Consider the following 17,843-nt stretch of genomic DNA (forward strand, 5'->3'; position numbering starts at 1 on the left):
AGATAAAACTTCTTTTTCAGACAGTACTGTTTTTTTTGTTTGTTTGTTTTTGTTTTTTTGTTTTTTTAAATGAAACATCTCTTAAAAATACACCTTTCTTAGAAGATCTCAGTCACACACTTCACTCCATTTCTACCATCTCTGTACCTAAATCACACCGGATTTCTGGATACGCTTCACCAGTATATCTTCTCCCGACATAGCTGGAGAAATAATTCACGTATCCTAAGGCTGGAGCACCTCTCCTGTGAAGATAGGCTAAAGGAATTGAGCTTGTTCAGAAAAGACAAGACTTCATGAAGACCTCATTGCAGCCTTCCAAAATTTAAGAGGAGTTTATAAACATAAGGAAAATCAGCTTTCTACAAGGGTACCTAGTGATAGAACAAGGGGGAATGGTTTTAAACTAAAGGAGGAGAGATTTAGGTTGGACGTCAGGGAAGTTTTGTTGTTTTTGTTTTTTATGAAGAGAGTGGCAAGGTGCTGGCACAGGATGCCGAGGGGCTGTGGATGCCCCCGTCCCTGAAAGAGCTCCCAGCAGTGGCTGCCTCTTCATTCAACACCATCCCTTCCTCTCTCAGTTAGAAATGCATTTCATACGAAGCACCTGGAAATGTGGGGAAAAACAACAGGGCATGGGACTTACAACACTCAACTTACCCTCACTCTGATGACATTTATCTCTACAGCTAGTAGCATTCCATATAGAACAACCAGCAGTCCTGTGAGGCAAAATCGAAGCTGAGAAAATCCAACCCCATTATCACAGAACTTTACAAATTTGATGGTTTTAGTTATGAAAGCTAAAGTCCAGTAGAACAACAAAGCTGTAGGGAAGAAAAAACATTAATCAGCTCCATAATTGTGAAAATACACAAAGGCAGTATTTATTAAATACTCACTCAAAAAGAATGCAATGATGTATAAAACCAGAGTGGACTTTCTCATGTCAAACAGAAGTCTCATTCAATTTTGCAGACACAAAAATATTAAGATAATGTTTGATCCAGATTCCTTTCCTGTTATATCTGGTGATCTTTGGGAAGCTTTACAAAGCAAAATCTGATGAAGGAAATTTCTATCTGTTGTAAGAATGCAGCCATGCTATGAGTTTAAGGGAAGAAGCTGCCTCAAAGAGAAGGTGGATATAAATGATGCTTCTCAAATTGTGTTAGCTCTACAAGACTGCTATGAATTTGGTTTGAAGGAAATACTGACCTCATTAACCCTGCTAATCTCTGGAGTGCATGTAGGAACTTAAAACTGTTTTCCAAACCGCTGTTGCACTTCATCTTCATTGTGCAACACAAACTCCATGTATATAATTTATAACATAGATATACACTCAACAAAATCGTTCAGACCTTCATAAAATATCAATTTAACTTTTCAGAGTTTCTCACAGAATGGCTTAGGATGGAAGGGACCTTAAAGATCACCAAGTTCCAAGCCGCCTGCCACGAGCAGGAACATCTGCTAGATTAAGCTGCCCAAAGGCCCATCCAACCTGACCTTGAACCTCCAGGGATGGGACACCAACAATCCTCTAGGCAGTCTGTTCCAGTGATTCACCACTTTCACAGAGAAGAATTTCTTCCTAACATCTAATCTAAACCTACTCTCTTTGAACCTTAAGCAAAATACCCTTGTCTTATCACTGCACTCCCCAGTAAAGAGTTCTTTCCACCTCTCCTGTAGAAGACTTTAAGGTACAGCAAGGTTCTCCCTGGAGCTTTCACTTCCCCAACTCTCTCAGCCTGTCTTCACATCCTCTGAACATCTTCATGGTCCTCCTCTGGATCTGCTAAGAGCTCCGTGTCATGACAGAAGGTAACAAGAACAACTACTTCAAAATAGCCAGCAGCCTGTACATAGAGCTGAGAGACAGGATCTGTATCAGAACTTGCAACCCTTGTCCTGAAATACCCCCAGGGAATGTGCTAATTCCCCAGGTTGACAGGATATTCATTCCTTGCTTGCTTACAAACAACAACATATGGATTTATTTTTTTTATGGTATAGAGGGAAAAAGTTTTCAAAACAAACAACAAAACCTCCCATTCACAGGATTGGAAAATGTTATCCTGTTCAAAATGAATGAACCTTAAGGGTTTCTGCATAAATGAGAGTTTCCCCACTGAATGCAGGAAGTTTTTTATGAGGCTCTTTAGCTGAATAGCCTTTGCTCTATGCTGTTTCCAGTTAGTCTGCTGTTTTATATAGCTACCAACTGCAACTACAGGCATCGATCCTCCAGCTGAGGTAAGTGATGCCTTCAGATTAGGTGGAACTTCACTTTTCTGCATGTGTGGAATATTATATCTCCTCTGCAACATCTTAGTAAGGAAGAACCCTCTTTCAGTTTCGCTTCTTGTACACTGAAGCGTAGTTATAATAAATATAAGCTCTTCCTTGTGGCTTCCATTTACCTTATTTATATTAGGCTCTAAGAGAAAGCTGCTTCATGGCCACACTGCACTCCAGTGAGTTGACAGATTTAATTGTAGCTATATTCAGCTACCTCATACTGAGCTCATTTGCAGAGAGGTATCATTGCCTACTCTAAGCTGTCAATACAAAGCAGTTGCAGTTAACACTGAAAGACAATGATTCTCAGGGTTAAGTAAGAAAAGATTTGTACAACTAAGAAAACATAATGAAGATTTAAAAATGTTTTTTCAGCATTCTCACAAAAATATGGCAATGAAGAGAAAGCCAAAAAATACACAGAACAAAGATCTAAGACTCAGCTTATGAAGACTCTGGATTGAGATTCAAATTAGGTTAACTAATTAGAACAGAATGTAGTTTGATTTTCCTTCTTTTTTTTTTTGCCTAAGATTTAGCACTGATTAGATTTCCTAAATTCCTTGGAAATTCTTGCAAAACCTAAATTTCTCACAATTAACTTTAGCCCCATAATTACTGATTCCACTGAAGTTGCTAACATTCACTGACATCTTTGTTTATCATTCAAACATTGTCCAGAGCTCTTCCAGCACCAGTACTCAAAGTACCAAGCAAAATTATCATGAGATAAACCTCTGAAGGGAAAGGATTATGCAGAAATGGGTAACTACTGGATCCATACTTGTGCTGCTCTTAGTGACCTAACAGCAAGAACATGGGAGCAACTCTAAATTATCAAACACTGCACTCTACATCTGAAAACAAACTAACAAAACCAAACCCAATAACAATGAAAGCTTGCTTTCTATAGGTGACTGTAGGCAATGCTTTCCTGAGACATGTAGAGCTAGGACAAAGCATTAAAAGTAGGCCATGGCAACTTACCAAAATGTGACTGTATAACCCCAGCTGGTCATAAAGATAAAATAAGATCCCACTTAAGATAAGAGTGAAAGAAGAAAAGCAGTCCCAAGTAAAAAGCCATAAAGGTTGTTACGCTTAGATAGAAACCCAAGTTTAGTTTTCACTTGCTTGCAGTTGTTTTAATCTTTACCATCTAAATTAGACCTTTCAAAAAGGAGACTTTTTTAGTGAGACACACAGACTCCTGCAGAAGATGCCTGCATACTGCAATACGCAGTTTGTCAGTGTTTAAAAGCGTTCTCAAATCAAATTGTTGCTGACTTTTTACCACTTGACATGTATCACAACAGAACTCTGATTCACAGAGCCACAATGACATAAAGACAAACCCCAGAAGGATCCATTAATATAGAAAATGAGCTGCAAGTGAATCTAATGAGGCAATAGGATGGCTAAACACATGTTATTCCACAGTCTGCAATCTACTCCAGCTATCCAGAACCAATCACCAGCTGAGACAGTTAGCAGCAACTGATTTCCTACAATTAGCTACAGCTTATTTACAGTCTTGCAGGAAAAACTAGGCAGTTCTTATACCTTCCCAATGGAAAAATGCCCTGACTTAAAGCAATTTAGAAAGGAAGTTTTAGGAATGAAAAGAAGCGACAAAGAAAGTAATACACCCAGGGTGAAAGTCACTGGCATCATTCATTTCTCTCGACTCCTCATGTATTCCAACATATCACACACACAAAGACAGATTCAGTTTTATACCATGATTAAATGTAACATGCTGACAGCACAGCTTTTATAGTCAGAGTTTGATTTCTAATATGTGCCACTTTTCCCACAAATCTAGTTTCTCCCAAAGAAACCTTCGGCCCAATGGACCCCTGAAAACACAGCACACAGAACATAACTGGAATTCAAAAGCACTGAAAATGAGCCATGTCAGGAAAACTGTTATCCAGAACTGAGTCTCGTTATACAAACTGAGACTGCGGTGACACAGGACAGGAGGAGCAGGTGCACAGCACCAACAGTCACACTTGCAAGTGTTTCAAGATGAGAAACGTACCGATCAATAACTTTGGAAAATTGGATGTTTCAATATTATGGTAGTAGACAACAGACGTGATGGCTGCCAAGAACGCCATCCCAGCCGGCATGTACAGGTGTAAATGGCGGGATTCTGAAACCCTTAAAACAAACAAACAAAATCAATTAGAATCAATCTCAGCTATTTAAATACCTCCCTTCAAATTTATGAAGTCTGTTTTGTACGCAGCCTGAAAGTAGGACTTTATAAGATGGTTTAGAGATGCAAAGTTACCCAGTTTTCAATGGGATTTGCGCTCCTAAATCACACAGTCAGATTTCAAATTCTTCCCCCACACTGAAAGTGAAATGTGCATACTCTGATTCCCTACTGAAGTTAGCAGGAACACTGTTTAATTTAGAACAAGCAGCTCAGTTCCAAAATGAGAAAAGTTAATTTAAGCTAAACTAGTTTGGGAGCTGTCCATCAAAATATGTAGAGAACACTGAATGACAGCACAGTTTAAGATTTCCTATTGAAACGTTTTGTGAAAATGTTTTTCTTCCTCCAATTTAAGAGAAAAAACCAGCATGTCAGCATAGAACTTAAACCGTGTACTGTCTGCAGTACTTACCATTCATCAAACAAAATCTACCACAGAATCACACACCTCTAAGTGCTGTCCTATGAAGCAAAAGTCCTGACACTTTGCTTCCTGTAGCAATGGATAGAATGCTGGAAAACTCAGCCTTTGGGAATAGGGGAATTCTCAACCAGCTTTATTACTTTGTATAATGAGAGATACAATCATTCCCCCCCCACCTCTTACCTCCTACTTGCCATTTTCCCCTCTATTCCTTCTTTCACAAAAGCAATAAAGTTTCCTATATTGTCAAGAGGTACAGTTTCTCCATCTCCCATTGCCAAAACCTTTTGCAACCAATCACTGTTGCAAGGACTTAGCAATATAGTACATTTTGGTCTCAGAAAGCTGGTGAATCTCAAAATCTGCTTTTATAGACTGGCATGCTCGCCAGCCTGCTCAGTGCTTGGGAGGCATGGCTGTGGATGGGCACTCCCTCAGGAGAACTAGGAGCTTTGATTCCTGTCAGGTGACACTAATTATTTAACAGCAGCATTCTGGGTCAACTTAAGTAGTAAGTAATCATACCCTCCCATTATGTTTAAAAACAAAATAAAACAGAAAACTCAAGGCAGGTGTTGCTCTGAGCCTCGCACATATAAGCTTGAAACAGACTCTCAAAAAGGAAATAAAAAACCCAGCTCTGAAAAATATCCTATTTACACATTTAAGAGAAATTTTAATGATAATGATACCAGCTTTTACAGCAGAATTCTGCGGTGTGTCTCACACTGGTTGATGGACATTTGTGATATAAATGGCTAAACCGAGAGGTTTCATTCTATTTAACAAGCAGCTTCAACCTTACAACCCTCAGGATGGAAATTTATGCTGTTTAAGAACATCAGACCTTTCTTTAGAAGATGATGTTCACGGCCACCACCATAGGACTTTCTTCGTGATAAATCAATTTTCTGGATCACTTGTTTTACTTAGAATAATTTCACACCTAACTGATCAAAGATTTTCCTCTTTGAGTAACAAGTGATGGATTAGAGGAAACACAGAACAGATGTTCAAATAACAGCCTTTTCCCCTCTATAACACCTAACTTGACTGGGAAGGAATACAACCAAGCCACAATCAGTACAGATCAAATCAAATGAAGGCTCTAATAGATTTAAACTTAGAGAAAGCAAATCTTTTTCATCAAAACAATGTGAGACGCTCTGCTCAAGGCAAGAGATGAGATGTACTGCACAAATACCACTGGTACTTCAGAAGCAGTTCTATCAGGTGAGATGATGTCCAACAGATCTGCTCCTTTAGTTACAATGAACAGAACTGAGATGGGTGGGAAGCGCTGTGATCTACTGTGCTCATGGGAGTTCTGCCTGAGTAAAGACTGTGGGACTGGATCCTCGGACATAGAACGTGTCAGGAAAATGTCACCATCTGCTTGAATCATTAGGATTTATCTCTGATTGCTCTTTGGAAAGATGCTGTCATTAAGCTGAACTAAAAATGATTAAGGTCAATTTTGTGTGTGCACGCTTGGCAAGGTCTGTGGAATTTCTGATACAAGGTCGGTAGGTTAATCACCAAAACCATAGATTACATGTTTATAATCACAAGGAACAGAATACAGGGAATACAGTCCAGATGAGAATTTAAACAGAGGGACAACCCCCTCGAATTATTTTGAAACGCTCAATGCTATCAGAACAGAGACATACACTCACCCATCAGACACGATGCCCTCTGCGATTTCACACACCAGCACAAACAGGAGGATAAAAGTTAGAATCCAGCGGAGATTGTGGCCAGGAAAATGAAGCCATGTGCTGTGATGGATATGGACTTTAGAACTCTGGCTTCCCCATCCTTAAGAGGAAAAGAGGTTATTTTTTAACAAAAGTGACACATATAATTCCTGCATACAGAAAAGCATATGTGTAAGAAACAAAGCATAATAAAATGAATGAAACCGTGGTGTTAAGCAAGCACACGTTTGAATCCTTTCAGAACTGTGTTCTCATTGCTTCATCTTCATCCAGAATGAAGTCAATAAAACAGACAGGACGCAGCCTAGAATCCCCATACTTCTGGCAACTTGAATATTTTTCAAACATTTTAGCATCTCATAAACTCACAGAACGGGTTGGGTTGGAAAGGGCTATAGAGACACATCAGCTTCCACCCTTCCAGGGCTGCCCCGTGCCCCATCCAGCCCGGCCTTCAGGTGCCCAGAAGCAGCGGCAGAGCCGTGCGTTAAGCGACTGGGCCACCTACCGGCAGCCCCAGTTTTAGGTTATCAGATGATATAGCCACTGCGGACACGGCACGTTACAGCAGCCCTCCCCTGTCGTTATCGGCGATAAGGAGGATAAGTTATCGGCGATAAAGCGGGTTTATCCGATCACACTACGCTTATTACTTGCCAGGTTTGCAGCAGCGCTTCGCAGCCGCTCCGCCCGACCCCGCGCCCCGGGCACGAACCGCGTTCGGCAGCACAGCGAGGCCGAGGCATCCCGCAGCGCAGAGCGGGGCCCGGGCGGGCACGGCAAGGCTGCGAGAGGGGCAGCGAGCGGCAGGACGGGGCGAGACGGGGTCGAGAAGTGCTCACCGATGAAGAGGATGGGGAAGGTGATGAAGAGCAGGAAGACGTGCGGCACCACGTTGAGCGCGTCCACGAAGCAGCCGTTGTTGAGCACGCCGTGGTCCACGTTGTAGGCGGTGGAGTTGCCCTCGTCGCCGCAGAACGCCAGGGCCATAGCGGGACCCCGCGCGCTGCCCGGCGCCGCCTCCGCGCACATCCAGGCGGGGCCGGCGCGGGCTGCGGCTCACCCCGCACCTGCGGACGGACCGACAGCCGCCCTCGCGGCTCCGCCCCGCCGCTCAGCCCGCCCCGGGACCGCCCCTCTCGGTGCGCGGTGGCGGTGTCCGGCCGGCGGGGCTCCGCGATGCCGAGGGAGCCGAGGTGCCGCGTCGTGTGACGGCGCTGCCCTCACGGCCGGGGGATGCTCGGGCGGGAAACGGCGGCGCGAGGCCCGGCCTCTCACAGCGGGACAGCGCTCTGTGAGCAGTGACCGCCGACCGCAAGGAGTAAATTCGGGTTTGACCTGACCTTGTCCGGCTAAAAAGCATAAATGTTTTTGTTTTGAGAAGTTATAGGCTCGGCTGGACCAAGGCTAAGCAAAAACTAAGCAAATATTGAAAATAAAAATGTGCTGCGCATCAGAAACTATTGTCTGGGAAACTATGGGCCTAGAAAGCTGCTGGAACAGCTCGTTCTAGGTGGCATCTCCAAGTGGAAGAGAAGAAGGCCATCAGTGAATCATACTGACTGTTCCCAAGGAAAAATCGTGCTCGACCAGCGTCATAGCCTTCTATGATGGCTTCACCAGCTGGCTAGATAAGGGGAGATCAGTGGATGTCATCTACCTTGACTTCAGCGAGGCTCTTGGTACTGTCTCCCATGACATCCTGATAGCTCTCACAGCATGAGCCATGTAATACTGCCTGCTGAGATTCTCAGCCAAATGGTTTATCTCCAAGCTTCTCTTTCTCCCAGTCACGCTTACCAGTTGCTCAGCCAAGTAACTAATACTGCCACATCCTACAAACAGAAATGCCAACAAACATTGCCCACAGATCCAGGCGTAACTCTACAAATTGCAAAGATATCAGCTGGCTCAACATCACCACTGTGCTCTTAGGGAAACAACGCCATCAGTGCAAACATTCGTGTTTAGGGAATGTTTCTTTCTTTATTGACGATCTCAACATGGATGCTCAACAAAATGGGAAGTGCACCTGGCTTCTAGGACAGACAGCTCCATTAATTACTGAAAATTACTCTTCATCACACTGCTTTCATGGATCTTGCCATTAGACAGGAGGAAAGAAAAGGTAACTCTGCATATGGCATATTATTTCCTATATATGTTCTTTGGGGGCCACAGCAGTGTAGTTAATAATAATAAAAGCCAAATCCTGTGTATTTATATTTACAAGTGTTAGAATTGCACCCACACCAGAAAGACTAGAATTATTTTAAGTTTTGGACAGAACCCAGCACTCAGCTTCTGGTTAAGCTTATCTCTGTTACACTAATAGAGATTCAATAAACAAAACAGCTTGTGGAGTTCAAAAGGAGATAATGTTAAAACTGTGTACTTTGGAATATTCTAAGGCCTCAAGCAACGCAAGAGCTCCACGTTACAGAGAAACAAATAGGAGCAATGACTTCTTAACAGTTTACACTCTGGTCTAAAATCACAGGGTTAGATTTGGAGGGATGGATTGTCATCATGTCACTTGGTGCCTGGAGAAGTAAGCACAGAAATGGAACAGATGAAATGTATCTTATCAGTGATTTTCAGATGTGACAGATTATGTAATTAATACAGTGGATACATGCTAATATGCATCCAGTGTATCTCTAATTTAGGTCCATTCAACAGATAGGCACTAACCCAAGAGCTATAAGTTCAGTCAGATCTGTGCTGGCAATCTGAGCAGAAAGTTGATGGATGAAATGGATAAAAGTCTTGGATTACAACTGACTGCTTAGGAAACACTGGGGGAAACAACACCACCACAAACTGAAAGCCTTAATCAGAAGAGTCTAATACAGCAAATTCTTACTGGGATTCAGAATTTGCTATACAAGATATACTCATCTATTCCTTTTGCTTGCTATTAAATTCTGCTCTTAGGAAAAAAAATCTACATGAACAGGATGAAACCTGTGTCCTTCACAAACACATTTAAAGAGTTCAGAGGGAAAACAATGCAGAAAAACATCACCAGAGAAAGCTGAGAGTTTATTCTTTTGGAATAAATAACTCCATTCTATTATTTCATTGAAGACACCATCTAATAAAGCAAATTAAATATCTTTGTAAGAATAGCCTAAGGTACGACTATTAAAAATAGTGCACAACGGTACTGCGCAGAGATTCACAAAAATGGCTGTTTTTCTCTAAATAGATCTTATTAATTTTTAATTGCCAGTTCTCATGAAAAATGAAGAAAGAACTTCCGGGCAAGTAGATCTATCTCAGAACGAAAACAAAGCCCAGGTTTTGTTGAACAGTGATCGTTAAACATTAGGCAAACACTCAGGTAAGTGTTTCAGAACAGCTTACATTTAAGTGTGTGACAACATTGCAATGTAATTAATGAATGGGCATTCTTCTGCATCCACTTGTCACATCACCAAAACCACATCACAAAATAACCATATATATATATATATATATATGGTTATATACATGTATGATGCATGTACATATACACATATATATGTATGATACAACAGTTCAGTTTGCTTCCCATTTCTTACATGGCAAGGATGTTAAAACTGCCTATTTTATCCACCTGATGTGCAGAGTAGCATTCTCCTTTACCTGCTGCCAAGGAAGCCTGACCATGTTATTGTAGGATGATGCCCACAAGCTCTTGTATACTCTTCTGACCTCTTGTGGCTTTAGCTACTTAATGAAACATGAATCATTAAGTTGTCTTATGAAGCATGTTTGCCAGCATACATCAGGACATTTAAGGAGCTGTAATTGCTTCAAACAAACTCCTCAGCTGAAAAACAGCTTCCTAATGTAATCTAGTCAGAGCGGAGCTGACTTGGCAGTACCACGCCAATTTAGAATTTCCACGCTTTACCTTATTTTCCAGCACTGAAATGGTTAATGTCTCGAGTACTCCTTGTGCAGTACTTGTAGTACAAGCATTATGTTTTTCTCAGGAGAATAGTGCTGTGAAGTAGCACGTGCCAATAAACAGCTCACATGCTGGTTCTAGTGTGGTATGCTTTAGTAAATGCTATTTTAGTTACTGACTCAATTAAGTGCCTTTGTGATTCTTGCCTTGCATATAGACTCATACGTCTAAAAGATCTTGTTGGCCCATTTATACTACAAGAATTAGGTGCAGAAACGGATGAACATATAACCAGTGTTAATTTCTGAAAGACAACCAGGCTGAAAGTCACCAATCTCTTTAGGAAGTCTTCCAAAACCAGAAACTAGGTTGAAAACTAGAGATTGAACTGTGGGAGATGGAGAGGCCAGCTCGGCCTTGTCATTTAATGACTTGCTGATAATAAGGCTCTGGAAAGGAGACAGAAGGTCTGAACAAACAGGGATGTCTTGTATTTAGGCATAAGATAAACTCTCTGCTGAATATTAAGACTTGTTATGGAATTTGCTTGCTTTCTAACCAATGGATTGTTAGTGGAAATGTACTGAGTACACGTGTTAGAGTATAAAAAGGCATTCACTTTGAATAGACCTCAATACGGTATTTATTTAAGCACTTAAAAGAACAGCAACACATCACATTTTGGATTTGCTTTAAAAAAGGAGATCTTAAGTATGCATAGAAAAGCTTGATCCTCCATAGCCAAGACTGCTTATTCTCTGCTGTGAGTCATCCTATCACCAACTAATCGTCAAAGGCCTACAAGTCCTATTTCAGAAAGCTTTCCTCTAGAGTTCAGCCCACATGCAGACTGTGTTTGGGATTTCCAGAAGCTCAAGGGAATTAAACAATACAAAAAGTAATAAAAATTAATTTACTTACTAGTTAGTAATTAAATTCCTAAGCTAATGAGACCTGCTTGCTTTTTCTCCTATTGTTTTGCTTTTTTTTTTCCCCCACAAAACTTAAGCAGAAGCACTTAAAGCTTAAAACTTAAAGCACTGTGTTGGCATCCATTGTTTTGGAAGCTTTGCATGTATTGTGCAACTCTGGCTGGTGGCGTAAGTCTCGAGTATCCTCACACCAAACAACACACAGCCTCAGCCTTCACATCAGTCAGAGATTCATCACTCTGGGCAGGGAATATTTGTGTTCTCAGTCTGTTGGGGAATCAAGTGGTTTATGTCTAAGAAGAAACCAAGGCTGCTTCAACGCTTCCCCCCGCTAATGAAACTTGGCACTACTCTTTGCTCTCAATAGCAAGAAAATAATATTTAACATCAGTGTTGTCCTCAAAAAATGGTGAGAATCTGAATATCAAATTCGCAAATCAGTGAGCATTAACAAAACTAAAATAGGGCAAAAAATGGAGCATCAAGGGAGCTGAAACTGTTTGCAAATTTGAGTCACATTCAATCACTTTTTTTTTCCCTCCAAAACAAAGAGGGAAAATTCTAAATATAGTGTTGGGTGATTTCTTTCTTTATTTATTTACTTTGAGAGAATGAAATAAGTGGAACTTTTCATTCAATAACCATTTCCCCACCCCACCTGGGATTTGACATTTTTCTATGAAGAAAAATAACGTTTTCTTTTCATTTAACTCCCACTGATTCTGTTAAGCAGTCAGCCACTGAACTGGAAAAAAAATTAGTCAGCACCCAGGATCTGTCCTTATTTGACAAGAAACCAAGGTGCCATCTGACAGATGTGCTCTGTAGCCCCTCAAGTTCCTGAGAGACGAAGTCTAGTTCATCAGAAGATTAAACAGCAGCTTTGTTGCGTACTTCAAGTGCAGCAAATATCTCCATGAACTGCCAGTAAAACCAGCTCAGTATGTTAAAAAAAGGGGGAACCAGGCAAAGAATAATGACAGGAATCTTCCATTAATAGGAGTCAACAGTAAGTTAAAGCAACAGTATAGACAGCTCTACAAAGCAAACAAGGAGTCAGAAGGGCAGTTGTACTGCTGTCATATCCAGCTGGGACATGAGGAACTGTGCAGCTGGCTCACACAGAGGATCAGGACTCCAGGGAAACAGGGTCTCTTCCTGGCTGCTACAGCTGAACGAGAGCAGTAGGAACATCTACCAATCTAGCAGTCTTGTGGCAACACAAAGCTTATGGCTGTGATTTACAAATTACAGCTACTTCATGTCTCCAGGAGCAGGGCATCCAACAACTCTCAGGGTGACTTGGTTCCAGTCTTTCATTGCTCTAATTATAAAAAGCTTTTTCTTTATATCCAATATAAATCTCCCCTCTTTTAGCTTGAAATCATTTCCCCTTGTCCTATCACAACAGATCCTGCTAAAGAGTCTGTCCCCTTCTTTCTCATTGATCCCCTTTAGATACTGAAAGGCCACTGTCAGATCTCCCGAGAACCTTCTCCAGGCTGAACAGCCCCAGCTCTCTCATCATGTCCTCATATGGGAAATATTCCATCCCTTGGATCGTTTTTGTGGCCATAGGTTAATCTTAATATGTTACACACTGCATTTAAAAGCTCCAATTTTTTTTTTCATAACGAATGATAGAAGCAAGGACTAAGTACAGCTACAGCATCCCTCTAAAACATACTGTGGCATAGAATGCTCTGAAAAAGAGTCATTTCCAGCAGCATTTAAAATAAAATACTACAGCTAACCCTATTCTTATGCACAATCGTTTCCTCTGTGAAATCTCTTGGGGGAAAGAAAAAAGATTTAAAGATGGGAGGCCGTTTAAGACGCAATAAATGTGCACTATTATCATACAAATAGCTGTAAACAACTCTAGGTATTCAGTGCACTGCAGGATGTAAAGCAACTGCTGATTTCTCTATAAGAACTGCTCTCAGGAAAGTATGGGCTATTGTTAGCTTTAAAAACAAGTTGGAAATTTTGTTTTTTCTGATGATGCCAGCTGTAAAAACAATAATCACTGTTCCTCAAAAGTAATTAATTCCTTCAGCACATGTATTACATTTTTACTTACACAACGCTAAAGATCGTGTTTTATATCACATAACTTTTAAGAGAAGCATCCTTCCTTGCAGAAGTTTTTCTGAAAAAAAAAATATATATTTTTTTCCCCTCGAAGTTGATAAATGTTATCTTTCCACAGCATTAGTGAAGAAAACAACCCTGGTTCTCACTGTTACCAAGGTTAATTTACAGTGTGCTAAAACTGTATAAGAGCTTCAAAACTGCACACAATTGTGACTGATAAAGCTAAAATCATACTGAGTCCCATAACTAGAATTCACAAGTAGCACGAATTAATGTTATTTTGAGTTTTATATCACCTATACTTACTATTCTTAATTCTTTCTTTTTCTCATGGTTATAAGTAGCCCGTCTCACAATGTTTTCTGCTGGTTATGTTTGCTTTCTGTGAGAGGGATAGTGTAAAAGTTAATGCAAAATTTCAGCACATCTTTTTGTCAGTCCAAATATGAAGGTGGATGTCGTGCACTGGTGCTCAGCCACAGAAGTGTTCATGTACAGTCATCTACAGCCTATTTTTTCACATACAGGAGAACAGCAGTGCAGTGAGGAAAACGAGAACAGCCACATCCAGCTGGTTCTCACATGTGGCAGGAATGCATCCTCAGTACCAGCTCAATGTAACTGGCCAGAACAAGAAGTTCCCAATCCCCAAACTGGCCAAGGATTCTTTAACAGATGCAAAAGCTTCCTATTCTATCAGATAGGGTATCAATATACCGTAAAGAGCACTGTCCATTTCCCCATTTGCTTGTAGTTTTGGGCCATGAAGCCTACAGATACTAGAAGATGAGAAATGGATCACACAAGAATCAGATATAAACTTTGCCCTTATCTGCTGTGTGACAGCACAGCTCACCGTGCTGAGTCATTGCTCCATGATTAAGAGAATACATCAACAATGAAGGAGGCATACTTCAAGCATGTCTTCTCATTTGCACCTGGGCTTAGATACATTATTAGAAAAGGCAGCACTAGCAAATTTTGTAATTTAGAGAGTGTGTCAAATGGTAGCTAAATTATAAGTTCTTAGGGTGGCAGAATGCCAGTAATAAACAGATCAAAGATTTCCCAATGCTAGTGTCCATGAACACTACACAATGATATTTCCTACTCTGTAGTGTCATGGTTCTGGTCACGAATCCATAAGGATTCATTTTTTGTTTCCTGCATGCAGGCACGCACGGGCTCACAAAGCAGATGTGAAAGTCAGAAGACTAATGTAATCCTTCCTCCAGTTCAGCAACTGTCAGGGTACTCTGAAGTCAACTCTGTGACTGACATGGCCAAAAAAATCCTGAGAGAATAAGAAAGACTATTAACGGTTCTGAGAAATTCTTCCTCTGAGTAATTATCCCATAGAGATAGAGACAGTGGGTCTTAGCCATCTTAAGCAAACAAACAGCTCTGAGAAACTAAACATGTTCTCTCTGAGATTACAGTGAATGAAAAAAAAAGAAGCATGTTGTGTTAAAAGCAGTTTGAAGCATACATGACTCTGTCAGTGAAACACTTGGATCTCTTCCTGCTTTGTGCATCAGATCAGTGTTTCCACACTCCCAAAGGAAACAAAGCTTTGGTTGAATAAAAGAGAAAACCCCATTTACTCTACTGTTACCTTTTCATAGCTGGTTTGATTGAACAGGAGTGAGGCATTGGCACATTCAGTGACTATTACAGTCAGCAGGAAACTGCAGCGGCAACTGAAATGGACAGCTGTTCTATGTCTGAGACATTCTGGTCATACCCATCACAGGAACCAAAAGGGAAACTGCTTCAAAACTGTACAGCTTTGTCCAAGTCTTTGAGCTTGCTGACAAGTGAAATGATCTAGTCCCAGAGCAGTGAAAGCCAACAATAAAGCAAAAATCGACCTGACTACAGGCTTAAGTAGGATTTCAGAAACAACACCTTTTTCCTTAAACAAAACGAAACAAAACACCTCCTCACACTGTCATCTCAACAGAGGGTAAATGAACACAGTAACATTTACTTACATATATATGAAGTAACAAGCAGTAACTACTTCCTCATCTGCCTCTCATGCATTTTAAGCTGTATCCAAGCAAGTAAAGTCAATGAGTAGATTGGGAAAAGAAGGACAGTTTTGTGCTACAACTCAACTATTGGTCCTCCCACAGATTTCAGATTTCTCAGTTCAGTCTTCTGTGCTCATTTACACTATGAAAAAAAACAACCAGTTCTCATCTCAGTAAAAAACACTTCTCATCTCTAAGGTTTCTGTGTTATGCTTCTTATGTTCTGAGACAATTATTAATACAGTCAAACACTGGCTGCAGGCTGAAGTTACTGGTATGTTACTGTGGCACTGTTTGCTGCTACATAACATTAGAGCATCTCCTAAGAGAACATCTTAGAGCATCACTTACTTGCATCACCATAGTGTACAGATGGTCACAGAACATCGACAAGTAGGAACCAGGGCAGGAGGAATACATCCTGCTCAATTTTCTCCTCTGGTGCTAATGGTGATGCATTTGGGTTAGTTTTTTGTTCTGAAGTTTACAGCTCTGGGTGGATGCACCCAAAAATGTAGCAAGGGAAATAAAAGGAAGCAGCTGCACTTAGCAGCATGCCAACTACCAAGTGACGAGATGTGCCCATAAAAAAAATCTGTACAAAGTTACCACAGCTCAGACTAATGACCATTCCTTTCTGTACAGAGTAAGTTCTCTTTTGAAATCCACATGGTTGGCATTTTGATGCAATTACATCTGTTAGTCAAGAACGACTGAAATCCATACACTTCAGCAGATTAGCTATTAATACAATGTACAAATTCACAAAGAGAAAGCAACACTTTTTTTTTTTTCCCCATTTGGCATATGCTATTTTATTTCTGGTTAGTTGTGAGAATTACAGAATCAAAATGTTTAAAACTTTAATGTGTGTACCCTGCCAGACAAACTAATTGGCATATCGGAGCAATACTGCAAATAAAATGAAGTCAACAAAATCATTTATCTCCATATAAGCACAGAGTTCTCAGGAATGTAATGGTTATTTTGATGTGTTACAGAAAGGAGAGCTTCCAGATGTTGAAGCAGCAAGACTTCAGTCTGAAACTGATAAGGCAAAGAACTATAAACTTCGGATCTCATTAGTCCAGGTAAGAAAAACTACACACAGTATGAGTAACCACATACAAACTGGCAAATACAAGGAAAGCAGGAAGAGAACTGCATTTCCAAGGAGACACTGACCATATTAAGAAATGACTAAGTCTACAACTGTAATCAGACTTCCTTATAGTCAGGTTATTATAGATGCTGTGGTCTGGAGACAGTTTCTTAAGCAGAAGACCATTACCAACAACAAAATGGTATGCTTTCTGATTACACAAGTTAGTTGCATGTAGATTCACTGAGAACAAAGTACACAACTACTGTACTGTGATTCAAACCCAAATTTTCCACCCCTAATTCTGTTACCGACCAATATAAATACACATTAGCATAACTGACTGCATACTGATGTTAGCTGGACTCCCTGCTTGATATTTATTTTGCTGGTAGAATATTCTTAATATCGTGTAGGTATTGCCAAAATTATTCCAAATAACACTAGCACTGCTGGTTTAACTAGTATAGAGGCTCTTCCACAGGCACGGTTTTCACAATCAAAACAACTCACAACCAGGCAACAGAAATGTACATTACAAGGATATCAGTAAGAACCGAAATTACCCATATACATCCCAATCACCTGTGGAAAATCACCATATACAGAGTAAAAATATAATCCTTCTTGCACCCAAACTACCCTTAGAATGTATAACCACAAACGTTGCATCTGGGAAAAGACATCTGTGATCTATCTTCATCTGTCATTTTAGTGTCTATTTGCAGGGAAACTGCAAGATAATTTTTAATATTTGTCTTCCAAAAATAGAAAAAAAATATGTATTTTGAGTTCTCACAGATAAAGCTGTGTTCACTGGCAGGTCTTCTCAGTGGCTTTCAAACAATTGTTTTGCCGTATGTCTCAAGAATTATGTGAAATTACTCATATAACCTGAGGAACATGATGTTCAATCCACAGATTCTAATTATTCTTGTTTCTTTAAAACAAAAATGCATCTCGTATGACTTTTGATTTTCTATGAAATTCCAGAGCAGCGGGTTTGTTCAGGGAAAAGACAGAATTTCTCCAGTGTAGCCTTCTTTAAAAAAAAGTCCTTAAGAAAAAAAAAAAAGAAACAGATGCTGTTAGCTGAAGT

General features: G+C 40.4%; 2 protein-coding genes across 12 annotated transcripts in view; both read right to left on the minus strand.

Moving 5' to 3' along the window:
* ABCC8 (ATP binding cassette subfamily C member 8) overlaps window positions 1-7,711 on the minus strand; it is a 59,419-nt gene extending 51,708 nt beyond the window's left edge. For all 3 annotated transcript variants that reach the window (XR_014946455.1, XM_085548519.1, XM_015864123.2), the window contains exons 1-4: window positions 7,522-7,711; window positions 6,638-6,779; window positions 4,352-4,473; window positions 661-827 (exon numbers count right to left, since the gene is read on the minus strand). Coding sequence is in view for 2 of the 3 variants with exons in the window: in XM_085548519.1 (XP_085404645.1) it covers window positions 661-827; window positions 4,352-4,473; window positions 6,638-6,779; window positions 7,522-7,711 (621 nt within the window). In the remaining variant the exon portion in view is untranslated. The remainder of the gene's footprint in view (window positions 1-660; window positions 828-4,351; window positions 4,474-6,637; window positions 6,780-7,521) is intronic.
* Window positions 7,712-17,100: 9,389 nt separating this feature from the next.
* The window catches only part of USH1C (USH1 protein network component harmonin), a 42,465-nt gene continuing 41,722 nt past the window's right edge, over window positions 17,101-17,843 (minus strand). For all 9 annotated transcript variants that reach the window (XM_085548591.1, XM_085548597.1, XM_015864139.3 and 6 more), the window contains one exon: window positions 17,101-17,801. In XM_085548591.1, the coding sequence (XP_085404717.1) occupies window positions 17,789-17,801 (13 nt within the window). In that variant the 3' untranslated portion in view covers window positions 17,101-17,788. The remainder of the gene's footprint in view (window positions 17,802-17,843) is intronic.

This window comes from Coturnix japonica, chromosome 5, assembly GCF_054131305.1.
Source record: "Coturnix japonica strain WE chromosome 5, WE-NBRP24, whole genome shotgun sequence".
Lineage (NCBI taxonomy): Eukaryota > Metazoa > Chordata > Aves > Galliformes > Phasianidae > Coturnix > Coturnix japonica.